Source organism: Chaetodon auriga, chromosome 21 (genome assembly GCF_051107435.1).
Source record: "Chaetodon auriga isolate fChaAug3 chromosome 21, fChaAug3.hap1, whole genome shotgun sequence".
NCBI classification, from domain to species: Eukaryota; Metazoa; Chordata; class Actinopteri; order Chaetodontiformes; family Chaetodontidae; genus Chaetodon; species Chaetodon auriga.
The window spans coordinates 8,970,944-8,990,637 of record NC_135094.1 but is presented as its reverse complement, the minus strand read 5'-3'; the positions used below and the strand labels follow the sequence as shown (position 1 = coordinate 8,990,637).

Below are 19,694 nucleotides of genomic sequence, written 5' to 3'. Positions count from 1 at the left end.
GCGTTAAAGGGCCCTTTACCAACACCCCCTGAAACTGAAGCTGAACGGAATTCAGTTGTCATTATTTTCATTATTTACACCTGTAACATAACAAAATGTCCAAAATCTGGTTTCATGTGAACAATTTCAATTTTTTTATTCTATAGTGAAGGTGCATGGGTTCAGAAATACTAAGTTCTTTGCTGTGTTGCTATAAAAAAACAATTAGAGCAATCAAATGGAAAATTAAAGACAATGAAACAGGCTGCATAAGAAGCACTAGTCAAATAAAAATGAACCAGCTAGTCCACCTCTTTTCATGTTAAACATAAAGTGCCTGTGAGAAGACGTCTCATACAGCATCGTGGTGATGACATTAAAGGCTGAATTTTAATGGTCAGTACTGATTGTGAGTCTGAATGCATATCTTAAAGTAGGGATTAACTTCTAAATGGAGTATGTTGCATAATCTTTCTAAATGTGTCCACATTATAAATAAGGATCTCTGAAAACAATCCAGCCAGTTTAGGACTGTTCCACGAGGTGGCACCACAGGCAAACTAATGCCTCTTTTTGTCTCAAGGGAAGCAAATCCTACAGCCAGAAATGTACAATTACAGCATTTCATTCATCATTTTGCACAAAAAGTGACCTGAGGGTGTTTTTTTTTTGTTTTTTTTCTCAAACATATTTTGACAACAACAAAAAAAAACAGGCAGGCACATGGTTTCACGCTTGAAAAAACTGAATTTTGAGATCTAGATATAAGATTGCCCTGGAGGAAAGCGAGCGTAATTAAATGTCTTTTTGGGATTTTTAATTGTCTCTGTCTTTTAATTTGTGTTCATGCCTTTTGAAACTGACATACCAAATAAACTGGTGTGATCATGTTACTTTTCCTATAGATTTGGAGTATCCTATAATTACAAGTATATATAAAACACACAGTATAACTATAAACCTCATGTAATCATGAGAGAGGATTTTTCTGCTCAAAACACACAACTTTTATTACAAACATATGGCTTCCCATTGTAAAAGGTCTGGACAGCAGACCGTCTTCCATCCCTGTGCCGAACCCTGTTCAAGCCTCACTGTCATTGTTTATGTGGCGTGAACCTCGAAGGCTCGACATCTTGAGGAAACAACGTGAAAGAGGCCCATGCAGAGAGAGAAGGGAGGATTATGTGATTCCAATTCCTTACTGAACTACACCCACATTCATAAAACATTCAAGGACCCCGCAGTCTGACGGCACACCAGATGTATTTGAAGGAGGCGAAAAAGATCATCTGTGTCGTATCAAAGTTAATATCAAGACCGTATTTATTTCAATTATTCATCAACAGAAACGCGGTGCTCGACGGTCGTGGCCCTCAGTTTGCTCAGAGAGAGAAATGTCAGAGATCAGTGATGTTTGATGTCAGAGATCAGGGAGCGAATCCTCCAGTGTTTAGCCTCATGTCTTAAGGTAGCTTTGGTCCATTCCAGTGTGTCGATCATCCTTCAGCCCTCTCACCACTCGCTTAACATCCAGATAACAACCATACCACCATTCATTCTGCGCGCTGTTATCTGGAGCAGCAGGGTTTCATTAAAATTAATGTTTTTAGTACATACCCAGCCTTGATATAACACTTTACATGCAAGACATCAACCAATCGAGAGGGCGAACAAATATAATAAACCAGATTTGGGGTTTGTAAGTTGTAATTAATAACTTTATCAATGCATTTATCAAATCGGTTATAAGGCATAAACTGTTTTTGGCTAACTTGTTCGCAAACGGTTGCCTACCTACAAGTCTAGCAGACATGAAGCAGCATTAGCATTTATTTGGAGTCATGTTTGTATTCACCTGATGAAGCTAAGCCCAACACTCACCCTCCTTTTAGCTCTGCTTTTGGTCTCCCCCAACTCCTGAGGGGAAATATTTGACTTTTAAGCTGCTAAATGCTCCACCATTGCTAACTCTGTGTGCTGTTTGGTGCTCGACAGGTGGTGAACAGTGAGTTTTGAGCTTGTAAATCTATCAGTTTGTTTGTCAAATGTACAATGTACACAAGAATTTGATTTGATAATCAGTGAAACAAGAAATTAAAAAAGTTAAAGGCAAGTCAAAAATTAAACTTAAACACAGAGTTACATACAATTAAGACGAATAAAATATACAACATTATGCCAGATATACTGTTCACACCCTTTACATACAAAATCATGAGATCCGTTGTTATTGTTAAAAACAATGATTATATCTGCTTTAAATTCATCAAGAATTTGACTTCACTACTGGAAACAATGGTGGAGAATGTGGACGTCGCAGCAGGTGTCACTACAGACTTGATGGATAAACTATAATGGAGTACTAACATTTAGAGCAGCATTGGTACCAAATTAGATAAGCATCATGCAGTTGTTCTAATTAATGTCTTATAACTGATCTATAAAGCACCACTAAATTATTCATTTATCGCTGGTAAAGCCATTAGATGCAACTTTATATCATTCCTTTGTGTGTGTGACCAACAGGCTCTGACACAGAACTGTTTGCTGTAAAACTCTGACTTTATTTTCTCTCACTGCTGTTTTCCTTTGAGGAATTATCCATCTAAAAACAACCAAGCTGTGGCTCCATACAGGCTCTGTGGCCAAGCGTCCACGCAGTCTTGACATACACAGTAGCCTGAGACCGACTGGCAAGTGCTGAGGGCTGATTGTGATTGCACAAAGTGGCTGTGGGACCTGTGTCGTCAATTGTATGCATACATTGTTGTAAGCATGAGGACGGAGGCACTGACCCACATTGAGCGCATCCTGTCTGCTGGGAGATTACATACTAATTATGAGCAGCGTCACCAGATGACAGCCTGCACTTACTGCTGTTTTCCTCCTGTTCGTATGCCATCATACACTTGTCTCTCAGGTGGGGTCATTTAGGGCTGTGTGAGCCTCGGCTCCATTAAAGTGACAGCGAAGGTGAAGAGGGACGAACACTCAGACACGTCACTGCTGGCGGCGGACCAGAAAAACACTTTATCTCCCTTGTTGTTATTCTACGGTCCACCGAGGCTGAAATAGCATGAATAATGTTTGTATATCAGTGTATGTGGAGGGTGTACGTCTGTGGTGCACAAGAGATAGGGAACAGGGTACATGATGTAAACAACAGATTAAAGGGGCAATCCGCTAAGTTTACACTTCCTGCAAGGGTCAGATTACAGCTGTGAAAAGTCTCCCGTGGCTCTGGAGGAGCTTCATCCTGAGAAAATGACTCTGATTGGGTCATAATGACGTCATCTGGGTAATCTCACCTTGGGTTTGAAGAGTACTTATTTTTAACTGAGCACCTGCGTGATGGAGTTTGAAAGACATGATCATTTACCAGGAAGGCTCTGACAGAAAGATGCTCCTGAACTGCATTATGGGAAATGTAGGATATTCAGTCTCAGAGGATATTTCAGCCTCTGCTGTACAGATTTTGATCACTCTTTTTTTAAAATACATCATTGCAAGTTTCTATGAAAGACAACCTTTATAAAGCATTTATAAATAATGTATTAAGTTGGCAGGCTGTTGGCAATTCATTAATTAATGCTCCTGTGTGTTTCTCATTTTCTAATAAGCCGTCAAGTCTGCAGTAGCAAATGTTAATAAGTGATTTATAAAGGGTTTCACCAGAATCCAGTTTACTGATTAATGAAAGCTAAAAAGACAAAGCTTCGTCAGGCGCCAGCAAAACAGATCTCACAAAGGGCAGCCCCATCGTATTAATGCCCCAAAACCGACCTACAAAGTATTAGTAAATGATTCACTGATTGATTCTTAATAAAGTCATCAGTTAAAGCTTAAAATGTGTCTTATAAGAAACTGATATCCATAATTCCCTTGGGATTATTATGGAAAATCATTATGTAAATGTAACATTAATTCACTGGAGTACGCCTTTAATAAATTAACAGTTCTTTAATTTTTCAATAATTGTTTGTTTATGCAAAACTGATGTGAATAAAAATAAAAAGTTGAGATTTTTTTTATAGATTAAAAATGTGTTTCACACATAGAAATTGGTCAGTAATGATTTTTTCTTTTCTTTTCTTTTCTTTTCTTTCTTTCTTTCTTTCTTTCTTTTTTTCTTTTTTTTTTTTTTTTACACATATGCTACTAGAATATGAAAAATATAGATCACAGCCCTGCTTTTAGATGTGCTGTACAGGGCCGTAATATTTTTTCAGAGAATTTGGGATTTTCAATTTTTAATTTTACAGAATTATTTCTCTTTTTACAAAAGGTTTTTCACCACCAGAATTGCATTACCGACATTGCGCAGAAGGCTTTGAAACAGCATTAAGTCAATCATATGGGCAGATGATAGCACCAAAAACCTAAATTAGCAGTGAAATCAATATAGATAATCTAAAAATGAGAAGATTTGACACTTTTCTTCTTTAAGGGTGGGTGGGGTTGTTGGACTCTTGACCTGCTGCAGTGTTTCTAAAACCCCGGTCGACAGAAAAATATGACTTCACAAACATATTTTTGGACAATCGGAAGCATCTGCGCTCACATTTTCAAATAAACGTGACATTATTTTCTGAGTATCTATAAACTGCCCCCCGCCCCCCCACCGTCACAAACGAGAACCAACACCAGCAAACAGTGAGCGGTGGGCGGACTGAGCGCGTTTTCAGCCTGGACGGAGGAGGATAATAGAAACGTTGAAGGCGTGTTGTTGTAGTTGAGCCTGCATGGCCCTGTGGCAGGAGGACGGTCGCCATCTCTGGGTAAACACTGTAACCGTATCACGCAGTTGATATTGTGGTGTGTGGACTGAAGCCGGAGCGCACAACAACAGCAGCAGCAGCAGCGGCAGCAGCGGCAGGCGGGGTGCTATGCTGCCTGCAACAACCACAGCGGACACACACGACTTGAATGCAGGACTGACGCTTTGCTGCTCTCCTGCTCATCGGACTGTCACCTCAGATGTTGGACGCGCTGTGGCCGCTTCTTCTTCTTCTTCTTCTTCTTCTTCTTCTTCTTCCTCCTCTTCCTCTCGCTGACATTCCGTCTCGTGTGTAAGGGGAATGGGACTGCATGCTTCGAGTGAAATGGGATTTTAATGGTGCACACAGCGGACGCTCAAGCCTGCGCACAGCCGGGGGACTGTAGTACGCTTTGGTAATGTTTGCCAGGGAATAAAACGGTGTAGCCGAAGGTGCATAACATCTCGTTTCCATGGACAACACGTCCATAATAACACAGGTTGCAAATCCGAAAGAGGAGGAGAGCAATTCTTCAAGTCAAGATAAAGGTAAGGCGCACAGAAATCACGCACACGCACGCTGTTGTTGTTTTAATATTCACACGATTTCTGTGGATTTCCAGCCGTGTTTTATTGACGTTGCGCGGTTGCCAAAATGTGATCCGCAGCCCTCAGTGCAGAGAGGATACTGGGCTACAGCGAAGCCTGAATATCGACGGGAAACCTCCATTGTTCAGCTGAAGCAGAGAAACATTAAGAGCCTGAGCCCCCAGCCAGTCTGTCAATATAGACACTGTCTGGAGTGCGTTTTAACTTTATTACCGGGAGCTTTATTTTGGTTCAACTGCACGTTAAATCTGGTACATTTTTTGCGATTAAAAAAAAAATGGGATATTTTAATAATCTCTGTGGAGTGAGCTGGGTTTACTACGGGGGGCGGGTACTCCACTCCTTCCCCCTTGTGCTGGCGACATCCCTGCATGCATCACTGACACTGTAAAATGCCTGGTGTACTACTAATAACAAATACCAGCGATGATCAGGGGTCAAATCAACAGTTTGGCCTCATTATCGAAAGAAAAACACTCAATCTTAAAGCATTTAAGTAGAAACATATGTAAGCGTGCATGTGGAATTGTCTTCACCTGTGCTGTAGAAGGTGTTTTTACACCCTTATTTGCACAAAAGCCAGCATCAGTCACACTGGATAAACATGCTTATTGTGCACATTTTGCCCCATCAGATTAAATCCACCTCTCTGAAGCAAAAATGATGTTAAAAGACTTCAGTGTTTGATGATGATAAAACAATTGTCATCATATAACGGACGATCTATGTGTATTTTGCTAGAAATGTCCACTCCCAGCTATGTACAAAGTGCCTGAAAACAACAGCTCAACAGCTGCACTACAGATTACTGCCGAGGCTGAACGAAAACACATTTTCTGTCTTGTTGTTTTGCACAAGAGTCGCCACTTCACCATGTGGTGATGACATCAACGACAAATCCCCCTCATGAGTCAGGAGCTTTTCAGTTTTCATTAACTTTCAGAGGGCCTCTCACTGATCTGTGCAGGCCAGTGACACTCTCTTGATTCTGAGTCCACATAGCGTATATGATACGAACAAGAACGAGGCCACGGAGCGCTGTGTGCACAAACACGTGGGACACACAGGTAGGATATCACAGCAGGGGGGCATGGGTGTTTGGAGCTCAGGCCCTGGCATTCCCCCCACCTGCACCCAGCCCACTGATCCACAGGGTGCCTGGAGGCCAGAGGGACCATGACTTCCTGCTACTCCCAGTGCTCTGTTGGAGAAAAGGTCACCTTCCTGCATCACCCGCTGCTGAGCAACATTGACATACATGGACCTCTCTGACTCAGTGACCTCCTCGCTGGCGGTCATGAAACGAAGATCAGGACTTGTTTGCTTTGATAAGTAATCCCACACAAATATAACAGCAAGCAGAAGTGTGGTTTTGGTTTTATTTCCACTGCATTACTTTATTTGCTTGAAGCTACTCCAGGATTGACCTGCATGATCAGCGACAAGATCAATTATGATTCATGCTCCACCGCACGTTTTTCCCCCGCCAGCGTACTCTAATCTTGTGGTGCCACCTTCATAATTAAAACCATCATAAACAAATCAATGAAAACACTAACAAGCAAAACATCCAGCTTCATCAGTGACTGCGCTGCCGTGGGAGGAAGTCGCATCATTCAGGAGTTTTTGTTAGAGGAGAAATAAAACTGCCTTTTTAACGCGTTTTAAGCGCTCGCACAAAGTTCGCACACTTCCTTGTCTGCAACATCCTGCTTGTCTTGGACAGTAAATCCCAGATGACATGTGGAATCTGACAATTAATCTGGCAGGATAAAATCCAGGGTCAGTCGCTGACCAGAGAGGACACGACACACACACACACACGCACACACATACACACACAGTGAGGCTCCTCAAACGGCTGCTGTGTGACACACAAAGTATCACCAGGGAGCTTCCTGAATGGAGTCCCTGCCCTTCACTACTGGCTTTGTCAAAGCAGACAACAAACAGCGCTTGTTGTCCAGGACAGTTACTCTGTGACCCGCTCAGGCTGCACTGAAGCCACAAATGATGACACACACACACACACACACACACACACTCACACACTCACATGCTGAATATTTCAGAGCACAGCCAAGCTATTTTCAGAGTCCTATCAGTTTCATTCCAAGCGAAGATGTAGTAATTCATTAGAACTACGTTTTTTTAGACTTTTGGTCAGGTGGAGATTATATCTTTATGCATTATGGATTATGTTAAATGAGGTGAGGGGTGGAATCATAATGTGGGCGGCTTTTTCTTTTTCAGACAGTGCACACGCATTGGTACAAAGTCAACCATGTCGCACTTCTGGAGGATATACAGGGCTATTTTTTGTAGCCTGTGTTGGATGTGACCTTTATTAAATAGATGCTTGTGAACACAGTTTCTTGTATCATAATGTAGTTTCTCTTAGATCAAACAGCCATGTTGTACTAATTTAAAGCCAGTTATTTCACAGAAACCAGCACAGAAACACATAGGGGGCTGAGAAAACAGCGTTTCTTCTTTCCAAACCCAAATGAGGCTTTTCATTTGGCAGCCGTTTACTTGTCAGGATCTGATGCAATGAAATGTAATGACTGGACTAAGAACACACAGAGAGCCACAGGCCGGCCAGCCTCCGTCTCACTCCACGAATCACAGAGGCTTTGCTCTGATAACTTCACAGTCCGACAGGTATCAATGGACGAGCTGTTTACCTAAATGAGATTAGGTCAAATCTGAGTTTAGCTCTTCAGTGCTGCAGTGAGAGTGATGACAGACACTTCGACCGGCTTTACACACAAAGTAACAAGTGTTTGGTTAAACAAAGATTATATTATTAATGGTCTTTCTCACTTAGAAACCTCTCCGAGTTGGTTTTGTGTTTTACTTTCACACATTTGCAACTGTCATTCAGTGAAACACATTATGTGTGTAGTTCCTGGTTGACGCCTGAGTCATTTCACAATAGCACATACACTTCCCTCACACACAAACTGTTAGCAGACAGTTGTAATATTTTACATTTATGTTTCACGTTTTTGAGTAATCCTTGCAAAATTCCATCCATAACACTTTCCCCATACATACAAATTTCAATAAATAGCTCATCTTCATAAGGAAGTCATTAAAAAAAGTCTGGTGTTATTTTGTATTTTTATCTTAGTCAACAAATCTCATGAAATGAGCAAAACCAAAAATATGTTCGTCTCTGAATACTTTCTGACCAAGCCCATTTGTTCCTATGGAAGACATAAATGTTAAGTCACCAACATATAGTAGTTTAAATTAAAAGAAGATGGTCAATAATTTCCTAAAATAGCTGTTTTTTTTTTTGTTTTTTTTTAAACAGTTTTTAGCAAAGCTTATTTGAACCAGAGTAAATTGTGAATTTGTTGGGAACTATTTTCAGCTGCGGAGTGATACACATTTGGTGGTCAGGTGAGTGGATTGAATCAAAATGCAGTCCTCATGTTTATGGTAATGAATAAAGATGTTACCCAGTACAATAGAGCTCTATGGCAGAGAGGAATAAGATATATCAGGGTGCACAGACAATACTTTTTAGCAGGATCAGTTCATTGTTGGTGTTGGTCGTTTCATTGGATTTGTTCACAATAAGATATATCACCAATCTTATCGCACGGTGATGAAGCTGTGTGTCAGCTTTGCTTCTTTCTCAATAGGTCTGTATAACACAAATGATATTTTTTCTATTCTTCTCAATGTGTGGTGTTCCTGGCAGAGGCTGAGTAATATGCATTCTCCTGAACAGACATAATGTCATTCTCCTCGTCATTACATTACTTCGCTCGAAGCAGCAACAAGACAGTTAAGACACTAAACTGTGCGTCTCACAGAGCCCATTAACCTTGAGCCTTTGAAAAACTCTGCGGTCAAGATTCTCCGTCTGTCCTGCTGCATGTGAACGTCTCTTATGTTGATAAGCAATATAATTGCAGTAGAAGCATAGACAGAGAGCAGCAGCTGAAGCTGGGATTTTTGTGTACTAATGGCATGTTAAAATGTAAAGATTTCCTCAAAGGCTTGTTGGTTAGAAAATCTTTGTATTGCCAGAAAGAGAGAAAACATACTGAATCTGTAATTAAATATGAATCTGGAGAAAAGCCTGTGATTTCATGCACACTTGGCTTTTGAGGTTTTTCCTGGAACATGGTGCTGTACATTAATAAAGTGTTTATGATGTGTGGACCACACCTGCAGGGGTGTGTGCAGCACTGTTTGCGAGGAGAGCTCCTGTGAGTTTTGGCTGCCCTGGAGTCCCTGGCACAACCTGCCACTCTGCTGTGTGCAGCACTTTGCTGCGATGACCGGACGAAAGCCTTGAGTAGAGCAGGGTTACGAGCTTTTACTCGGTCATAGGTGGCATAGATTTCTTAGATATATTTTGAGGATACAGTCTGTCACTTTGAAGCCTCCCACCTCTCTTGAGAGTCACATTGGACGGCTGTGTGCGTACAGTCAATATTCAGTGCACCATTTTGACAGAGAGGAAAGCCGGACTCTGAAGTGCAGATCCTTATTACAGATTTATGAGCCTATTTCAGTCATTGCTGCTCAGAAAAGCAGATTATCTGCACCTCCAGGGAAGTGTTGGAGTGTTAGACACATCTTCATTACTTCAGTCCGATACCATACTGGGCAGTTGTTTGGGAAGAGTTGCATGTTTTACTTCCAACCCTAAGCTCCTTGACTGATGAGCTTGTTAGCTATATGTGTGGGATTGGCCCAGAGTGTGGATGAACAGGCCTGAAGTGGAAGTTGGGGATTGTATTAATTTATATGTCTTTTACATTCATTCACTCCCACAACAAGAAGAAATGTAAAGTTTTTACAGCTGAAAGCAGCTCATAAATCCATTGTTGTAGTAACTTTGTGTGGTTGTTGCTCCGCGCAGAGCTTGTTTGGCATTGTAAATAACCACAATGGACTCGCCAGCACTGAATTTCACATTATATATGAGCTCATAAACAGTCAATCACCAGTAGTGGCTCCATTAGGTGTTTGTTGATGTATCAATCTCCCATTAGGGTTTATATCTCCTCGATTGTGTCAAGTATTGTCAAGAGAAAAACATCAGTGGAGGTATCAGGGAAGCTAATATTTTTATAAAGTTATACGATTAAAGGAAAATTAAAGGACTAGTTTGACATACTGGAAAATACCTTTATACCTTGGCTTTCTTGCCAAGAGTTAGACCGCTCGTATATATCCATCAAGCTAAAGCCAGGAGATTTTTAGCTAGCTTAACCAACGACTTTAAGTGGAAAGTGTTTCCTATAAAAACAGGAAGGTAGGGAGAGACATGTTGTGGATATTGATTGGCGTTTACAGTAGCCAGTAGTGCTGAATGTGCATTACACCCCCTCCCGCCATGTAGTTAGCATCACTATTCACTCACTCTGCCCGGGCAGCTCACAGTGAGCATTGCCGGACCAGGATCGAACGGTGTTGGTGAGCAACAGAGGCAAGTTTGACAACAGGGAACACAGCAGGTGGTCTTCTTACCAGGTGTGGCTCATAGCACCCCAGGCCTAAGTCAGCCAACTGGACTGCTAGCTGCACAGCTAACTGAGCTAACAAGCTAATGGCAGCGTACAGTTATCAACAGTTAACGGCTACTTGAGTAGTGAAACTATCTGTCCGTCAGGAAACTGTAAATCACCAAGAGTAGAAGCAAAGCCATTAAAGAGAAAACCAAAAACCAAAAATAAAAAATTATCCACGAAATATGATGCAGTTTCACGTATGGAAATTGAAGTAGAAAAACAACCAACGGAGCGACACTAGCTGTTCTTCTGGCTTAGTGTTTATTAAATTTAACCTAAGCTTACCCTCTGCTGAGACCTGTCTTTTATGACATACCAGCCAAATAATGATATTTATCTGGTAAAAAATATTTTTTAATAAAGACTACTGATGACAGTCAATATTACTTCATTGTAAAGAATGAAAATATCTTCTAGATATACCCACTATAGGGATATCTGGAAGTTAGCTGAGTACAGTAGCGTAGCAGTCCTCTATGTTTCTGTCTCTCTTTCGTTCCTCAGTGGTGGACTTTGATGCGGACATCACATTATGAAAATGCCATTATTTTTTTTTTTTTTAAATTAAGTGCTATAATGGCTGGACGAGGTTTTTTTTTTCCAGAGCCCACAAAGGTTATCTCCTGTGACACAGAATGCATTAGGAAGATTTATGTCAGATTTTCACATCCACTCACAATAATTCAAGTTAAAATCAGCAAAGGCCCTTAATTAGCAGGAAGCCTGCAGATCTATGGATTGTGAGACACAGTGAAGGAGATGGAATCGCACATCAGTCCGTCCTCGGAGAGGCTTCAGGAGAAAATAGTGTGGGCTGACTCTTTCTTCACTCCTACATTGGCTGACTCTGAATACTTAAACCCTCACTCAGAGTGCCGTTTTAGCTGGAAAGCTCTGAAGTCCCTCTACTGGTTTCCAGTTTAGAGTAGAGCTTAAACATCCTTTTGCTTGTTTATAAGTGTTATATTATTGATATGCTGTCAGTCCCCAGTAGGGCCCTCAGATCCACATCCTATTACAGTCGGCAGTTATGGACCTGGGTCTGACCTGAGGACAGTTTATTCAAAAGCCACCATTTTATCTTTGCCTTTCCTTTAGGTCAGATTAGGTCAGATCCTCCAGGATTGTATTTAAAATCCCTTGAGGCCAAAGTATTGTCTTGCCAAAACACATTAAAGCACATCTGTGAGCCACTCCATCGCACTGTGTGACATTTTCCTTCAGTACAGTGAACATGACAACTGTAGTTGATTTTGAGTCAGCCTCACATTGTGCTGCTGCCGGAAATGCTCACTCCTGCATTAATTTACTGACTGAAGATAGTCCCAAACCAATGCACTCTTTAGTTCTGCTCAAGTGCTGTTTGCTAAAAACTACAGCGTCAGGCTGTTTTAAGATTTTATGTTAGTTTTTGTGACTTTTTTTTTAGGATTTGTGTCTTCTGTGTCAACCAATGGGCTTTGCAGAGTTGGAAAATATTAAGAATTGTCAGGTGTAGATGTAGAATAACAGTAGCCTTGTCCTTTAAGTCATATTTCCCCCTGAAATGTTGTGCAAATTGAGGAAGAAAGTAGCACTCAATGCCTAAAAATTGCTTTAGTGAGCACAGCGATGGAGCAAATTTACCTAGTTACATTCCAGCACAGAGCATTTCTATGAATCTTACTAATAATTATAAAAGCAAAATTATATTTAAATGTCGTCTTATCTGTATCATTCAGTTTGGTTTTTTTTTTGTTTTGTTTTTTTCGTAGGTCCTCACAGTCAAATGAGGACATGTTCCTGTTTCTGTTCCTGTTCGTACCAAGAGCTTCAGTCCTGTGTTGATGATTGTTCGGTGTGTGTGGGTTTCACTTAGCAGCTCTGGGTCACAGTAATGAAAGTTAATTTAGCTAATCATTCAAGTTTAAGCATTTTGAGCTGTAACTTATTCAGTAAAGGTGCTTTACTTGTATTTCCAGTTGAAGCTTTTACAACTTTCTCCTCTCATGTGATACCTTGTGCTGAGCCGGTTTCGAGGAATCTGCTTGTGTGCCGTCTGCACATGAGAAACTCAACATTTCTCTGCCCTCAGTGAAGTATTTTGTTATCCTGTTCGTTGGTTCTGCTGCACAGCATGGTTTGGGTTTTTTTCTGGGTCTCTTTTTATGTCTGTGTGCTTTGGACCGTATGTTTGACAGCATTGTGGGGAAGTTTTATGTTCGAATGTTGTCTCAAGTGTAGCTCATATGCTGTGGTTGCTTATTTTGGAGTGAACACTACTTCAAAATGTCCACCATGGGCTTTGAAGAGACTATTACAGTAGGATTTCAAGTAAATTCTTTATAGAAAGATGTTCTGCCCAGTCGACCTCCACTCTGAGCACTGATCGGCTGTGATTGCACTATAATAATGGAGTTTTTATTGATTGTAATGAGAAAATAGTGCAAGATAACAGAAGAACTCCATCCATACTAAGCGGCTTTAGAAAGTCTTGTGTCTGTGTTCAACTTCTGGCTTAATTTACTGCAGCTGTCAGCGACTTTCAACTCTTCAAACTTCTCCTAATTGAGCGCAGAAGACAAACGACTGACAGTCCAGTTCTTCTGGTGCATGCTTGTCTTGTCGTGTTTCGATTTAAATGCGCAGCATTGTTGCGGGATTACATCACTCTGCCTTTCATGTATATCTTGACACATCGGCATTCGATGGCTGCGAATGAGTGGAGACCATTATTAATGCTCCAAAAGCCACAGTCCCTTCGGAGCTAGAAGGACCGCCTGCCACACTGCCGCAGAAGCCTTGATGCTGCTGCTCTGAAGCCTGTTTCTGATGGGACTGTTGAGCGTGGACCCGAACGCGCCACAAGCTAGGATTAATTGAGCGCCCGTTCAGCCAAACGGATGTTGTCAAAACAGATCAATACAGTCAGAGGAAGGTAGGGTCAAGGAAGAAAGAGTGGAGGTGAAGGAGAGAGCAGGAGGGAGTGCTCAGATAGCAGCTGTGTGTCTCTTGGGTTGCAGGCAGGTACCCAGCCTGGCTCTGACAAGGGGATGGCCTTTCTGCATATTTTGCCCTGTTCTGGCTGGCATTCATCACCAGTAATTGGCTATCTGAGAAGGAGATCATGTTTTGTCCATAATGATTTTCTGTCACCCTCCCTGAATTATGCTGCCTGCCAGTTTGCGAGATATTTGACAGAAGAGCATAAAAGGTTTATACATTTTTAAATAGGCGAGCGAGGAATAAGCAAATACAGGAGTACGGAGGCTGTTAAAGACACAAAGAGGCAATTTTCTGCCTCTCCAGAGGTAAAGGTGAGCACTGTTTAACTGTGAATCTCAAGGGGCACTAAGTAGGACATGCTGTGTGTGGAAATGCAGAGATGAACGCCTCTCAGGGAGCAGAGGCATGGCAAACTGTAGCAGCAATGCACAAGCAGGGTACGCACATGCTCACACCAACACACACACAGATACGTGACCTACTTGTTTACTTCCTTTCCATTCATAGCGAGCAGCATTTTAATGAATCTGATTCACCGAAAAAGACGCAATATGTTGCTTTTGTGTTTGAGAACAACATTTAAAGGGGCTTTCTGTCGATTTTACACATTACAGTTAGAGAGGACCACTCGGCCTTGTGAGTTGTATAATGTCTTCTGTGGCTGAAAGACAACCCTGATGACGTCATTATGATGTCATCAGGGTTTTCAGACTGACAGGGAGGGTTGAATGTAGGCTGCACTGAGGTTTTTGGAGCTTTTGATGTTTTGTTTTTTGCTTATTCCCAAATTTTATGGAAGATCAATACTAAATAGTTGAAGCACCCCTTTAAATTCCAGTCCAGCTGCTCACTGGATCAATTTTCCTGCTGCACGGACAGCATCTCCCGGGTCACCAAGTGTATGAGCCTGAAGACAGGCCTTTAATTTCATCTGACGTTAATTCTTCTAACATGTTTTTTTTTTTAACCAACAGACAGGCAAGGAGGATTTCCCATCAGTCACTGAGCCTCTGGCATTGAGCGCACAGTTGTGGATGAGAATATAAAAAGATATATAAATAATGAACTGCCGCAGCCCCAAACAACGTGGGCTGTGTTGCTGCTGGTTGCGTAACTCCAGCAGAACAGTCAGATCTCCCTCATTATTTCTCCCTGAGCTCTCAGTGGGTTAATTCCCTCGCGCTTGTCATCTCCTTCATTTCGAGAAGCAGCAGCAGCCCTCGTCCCCCGGGGGCCGCAGGCAGGCTGGCACCGCCACCACAGCGCCTACGCTGCTATACAGCTGAGGCAGGAAAACAGGGGCAGACCCACCCACGTCTCTGTGTCAGGGTTCACAGCAGCACCATGGCGGCTCAGTACTTTGCACAACATGGGTGCCAAACTGAGTGTTTTTCGTGTTTAAATCTCAGCAAATTGCATCTTGACTTGTTCAACTGGGTTACAGAGTGAATGTCAGTTACATAAGGTCATGCAGGATGCATATGTACGTATAAATCCAACACGATAAGTGAGGAAATAAAGCCAGAAGGGCAGCTGAGGGTCAGTCAGTGTGACTAAAGGCATCTGCTCGTGCCGAGTGTACCTCCACAGCCTGTAATTTTCACCCGGGCCTCAGCTGTCTGTGCGGGGAAGTAAGGAGGCTTAATGGGAGTTTATTTTATCATACTGTGCTATTATTGCCTTAATGGCCTCACACATAACCCACGAGGACCTCGGCACAGTGAACACACACTGGCTGAACTGTCAGACCCAGCTCAACTGACGATACCTAACTCCACTCAGCTGTTTGGATTTACTCTGTGTGTGTGTGTGTGTGTGTGTGTGTGTGCATAAGCAGACACATGTTCAAGTGTATTGTGAAGCAGATGCTCTTTGGTGGCATAAATATAATTTTGGAAGCCGATCTTTTGTGATTATCATCGCTTCTCTTGTTGGGATTTTCTCTTGTATGGAAACAATCAATAATCTGTGTTGATGAATGAGGGCAGGACTCGTTTTTTAAAACTTCTAGCTTTAAAGTGCTCAAACAATTAGTTGACCGATTGATTAGCTGATGGACAGAAAAACAGAGCGGCTGTATATCAGTTGGTGTAAATAATGCTGTGCTTGAGCAAGACATTGAACGGCTGAAGTGTCTCCTGATGTTTGTGTGATGGAACTCACTTTGGAGAAAAGCATCTGCTAAATGTATGTAATGTAAAATGTATTGATTCACTCACCATTTAAGTCATCTATTAAGCAAAATGTTCAAACATTTGCTGGTTGCAGCTTCTCAAATGTGACAGTTTGCTGCCTCAGTTAGCTGCAGGATAGACAAAGCAAACAATTTTGAAGACATCTCCTCTCATATTGTCTCACAAGGCACCTGCAGGCCTGTCCAGCTTCGCATTTCTCTGCATGTTGACGTGGTGTGCATGAGGCTTGAAGAAGACTCGGTATTTCAAGAGTTTGGAGGGTGGCGTCTTTTTTATAGTCTTGTTTGTCAATTTGTCAATTTCCAGTTTTTTTGTGTATGTAATTGTAATTTGAATTTCTTTGGTTTTGGACTGTAGATCAACCAGAACAAGAAATCTGAAGAATGCAACATTTTCTGGGGAGCTGCGGCACTTTCCACAAGTTTCACATTTTTAAAATGAATGGATAATAAAGAAAATGGCCAAGACACTAATTAATTTTGCCTAAATTTAAAAGCGAGATGAAAGTGTTTCCTTTCTTAGCGTCATCTCATTTGGAGATATAGTGTGTTCCTGCAGGGATTCCTTCCACAGTGTTATTTTGCTGACACTGTGCACAACAAGGAGTCCCCCCTCGCTGCTGTCTGTTGCTGTTAGTTATAGCCGGGAACAGAAACAGCTTCATCGTCAGGTGCTCACTCTGCCTCCGAGTGTTGTCAGCTCAAGACATTAGATCCCGGGCTGCAGGCTAACTGTGGATTACCTGTCGGGTCTATGTGTGTGTGTGCGTCCTGTTCTTCATTTTTCCTGCAGACGAATAAGTATTTTATCTCACATGGTGTTATATAAGCCCCAGACAGCTGGTCCCACTTTTGATGCAAACACCCCACTCTCAAAATCTCAGAGAGGAGAGGAGGCAAATATTCTCTGAAATCATGCCCACTGCTGAGGCCATGGCAGAGTTTTGGCTGTTGGTGTTTCTTTGCCATAATGTCAAGTCCTCAAGTCCTGGCTGTGTTTTTTAGTTGTACAGTAGCTTTGTATGGCAGAGATGGAGTGGAAATCCCTGTGGCTCCCGGCTGTTTTATTTTAGTGTATGTTAAGTACCCGGCTGCGCCATTTAAAACCGGCCTGTTTTCCATCTGAATTATTTAAGCTGCACCTTCACATGGACTGTTCTCACATTTACCTTCATGCCCCCCAGGTACTGTACACTTTACCTGCCTGGCTGGGCAACTAACTGCCGCTGGAGTGCAGTTCAAGGTCTACCACACAGGCACTACCAATACCAATATATGAAAGTCTAATTTAATACAACCTCTGTCTTACGGTTGTAGCTTTGGCAGCTTTTCCTGTCAGTCTTGATCAGTGTTGGGCAGTAAAGTGGTACTTAATTACTTACTGCAGCAATGTGATTATTTAGACGTGTCAGGTTCAGACTTTGAATTGACTTGAATTAGAGTTATCAATCGCAGTTGCAATCTCTAATACTTTGACAATTTAGCTGCAATTTTCTTTGCTGTCTTAGATGGACACATTCATAGGACAGCTGAGGGACATGTTAGCTAACTGTCCGACCAATTAGCCTCTACCAAAAGAGGAAAAATGTGACTCCTTGTAGCCCAAAAGTTGTCTAACTCGTGTTGTGTCTTATTGGCTGCCAAAACAGGACTTGTCTGGAGTGCTACATGCGGGCAGTCACATGGGCTAAGCTAATGTTAGCTGTTGATGGTCATTAAAATCCTCCTAGCTGTAGGCCGGGTGTTTGTGAAACCACATTATCTCAATGTCTAGCTCAATATGCCTTAAATACAGGAGAATTGACATGTGGGCGTGGAGAATTTGAAGTTGTGACAATAACAAATCTTCTTCTGTTATTATAGATTTGCTCACCTTCAGACCAAATAAAGTGGTTTAAATGAGGAGTTCTCCGCTTTTTGTTCGTACCACAGAATGTTTTTATACTCATGATTTTGTTTCAGACCAGCCAAACAAATGGGGAGATGAGAAGAAATGCAGCACTGAATGCACCGAGTTCAAGTTAATTATGGCAAAAATACCCTATAATAGCCTGTAAAGTTATATGATTATTCATCAGCTTTTTCTGCCAAATCATATGATTTACTCACGGCATGGTAGTAAATGTTATGAGGTCCATGGCCAGGGGGTTGGGAACCTCTGGTTTAGATAATCTTGCAAAACTGTTGGCGTATTTAAAACCGGTGTGATCATCTAGTGTTTATTGCCCAATCTGACTTTGCTGTAGCTGTGTTGTTATGTTCCCAGATCTCAGCAATAAACTTGGTGATGTTCATAACTAATAGAGATAATGGCCAAAACTCTGAAAATAAGACCCAAGTTGTCCCCCCCCCCCCCTTCCAAAAGCATTTGGCTCAAGAGTGATGCATGTCCTGACATAAACCTTTGAGACTTTATCCACTGTAAAGAGAGAACCAGCAGCTAAACTTAAACCTACAGCCATATTTCAAATGTGGCATGTTATGTTTTGACTGCTTGCACTTTATGTGCTTTTAGCGCTACAGTAAAGGAGGCCACCTCCAACGTCTCGAGCTAAGCCGGGGATCATATTCCCTCTCGGAGCTTGGCATTATTCCACGCTGTCGGTCATGGGGTGATTATCTCTTCCTGTCAGGAATGCTGAGAATTTCCTGCGTTTTCTCCCTCTTCCGGCCTTGTTAGTGGTTGCGCCTGAACATGTGACAGAGCCTGGGCCCGGCTGGCTCTGATTGACTCGAGAGCCTTCTACAGTATCACTGTTACAGTACCTAACATTCAGCAAGAGCATTGACACAGGCGCTGCCTTAGAGGGCTGTTTTCACGGCTCTCACATCAAGGGAATATGCTGATCGAATGAAGTGTATTCAGTGGGTAAATAATATGCACCTGCTCTGAAGAGGCTACAGCTTTGGCCTAATATCTCTCTCTCTCTCTCCAGGGAGCTTTTGTTAGATAAAACCACTTGTGTGCACCATCCTTTACCTAGATTTTAGTCAGGCGTGTCCCTTACTGTCAGCTAATTCTTTGCGGTCTGGGTGCTTCAGTGTCTTATTTGACTGATTTACCTCGTTGTTGTGTTGTTGGAGTTTGTCGAGACCGCCTCTCCTGCGTTCTTAATGGCAAACGTTGTACTTTAACCTCTCGCTGTTATTCTCAGGGCTGACGAAAGCAGCGTTACTGTGCAAGGCGAGCCGACTCCAGTCACATTCCTGAGCAAGGACGTTGAAAGCGAAAAGTTTGTGTGTGCCTCTGTCGTGTCGGCCTGTGAAGTATGCTGTTTGTTGATCACTGTACACGTGGCCCTCTGCCTAAACATGTGAACATATGCTGCGTGTGTGTGTATGTGTGTGTGTGTGTGTTTGCTCGGGCTGCAGCAGCAGTCAGCTCTCAGCTATGTTGTTTGTGTCAAAGGGAGAAAGGAAAGCTCTGTTTGTGTAGGGTGGTGGTGCAGGAGGGGGTGGAGTAAGAATCAGACCCAAGTATAGGCTGTCTCACCACAGTAACTCTCCCCACCCGTTCTACGCCCTTCTCTCCCCTTCCAAGCTCCCTCTCCTTTCTCTCCCTCGCTCTCGCACTCCCACCTGCTTTTTTCAGGCGGTCGTTCGGGGCAGCAGACCAGGGCGGGAAAAT

At 42.3% G+C, this 19,694-nt stretch overlaps 1 protein-coding gene across 2 annotated transcripts in view; it reads left to right on the top strand.

Annotated features, from left to right (window-relative positions):
- Positions 1–4,608: 4,608 nt before the first annotated feature.
- The window catches only part of ctdspla (CTD (carboxy-terminal domain, RNA polymerase II, polypeptide A) small phosphatase-like a), a 31,879-nt gene continuing 16,793 nt past the window's right edge, over positions 4,609–19,694 (top strand). The window contains exon 1 of one of the 2 annotated variants that reach the window (XM_076761513.1): positions 4,609–5,287. In XM_076761513.1, coding sequence (XP_076617628.1) covers positions 5,212–5,287 — 76 coding nt within the window. In that variant the 5' untranslated portion in view covers positions 4,609–5,211. The remainder of the gene's footprint in view (positions 5,288–19,694) is intronic. The other variant, XM_076761514.1, reaches the window with a different exon arrangement.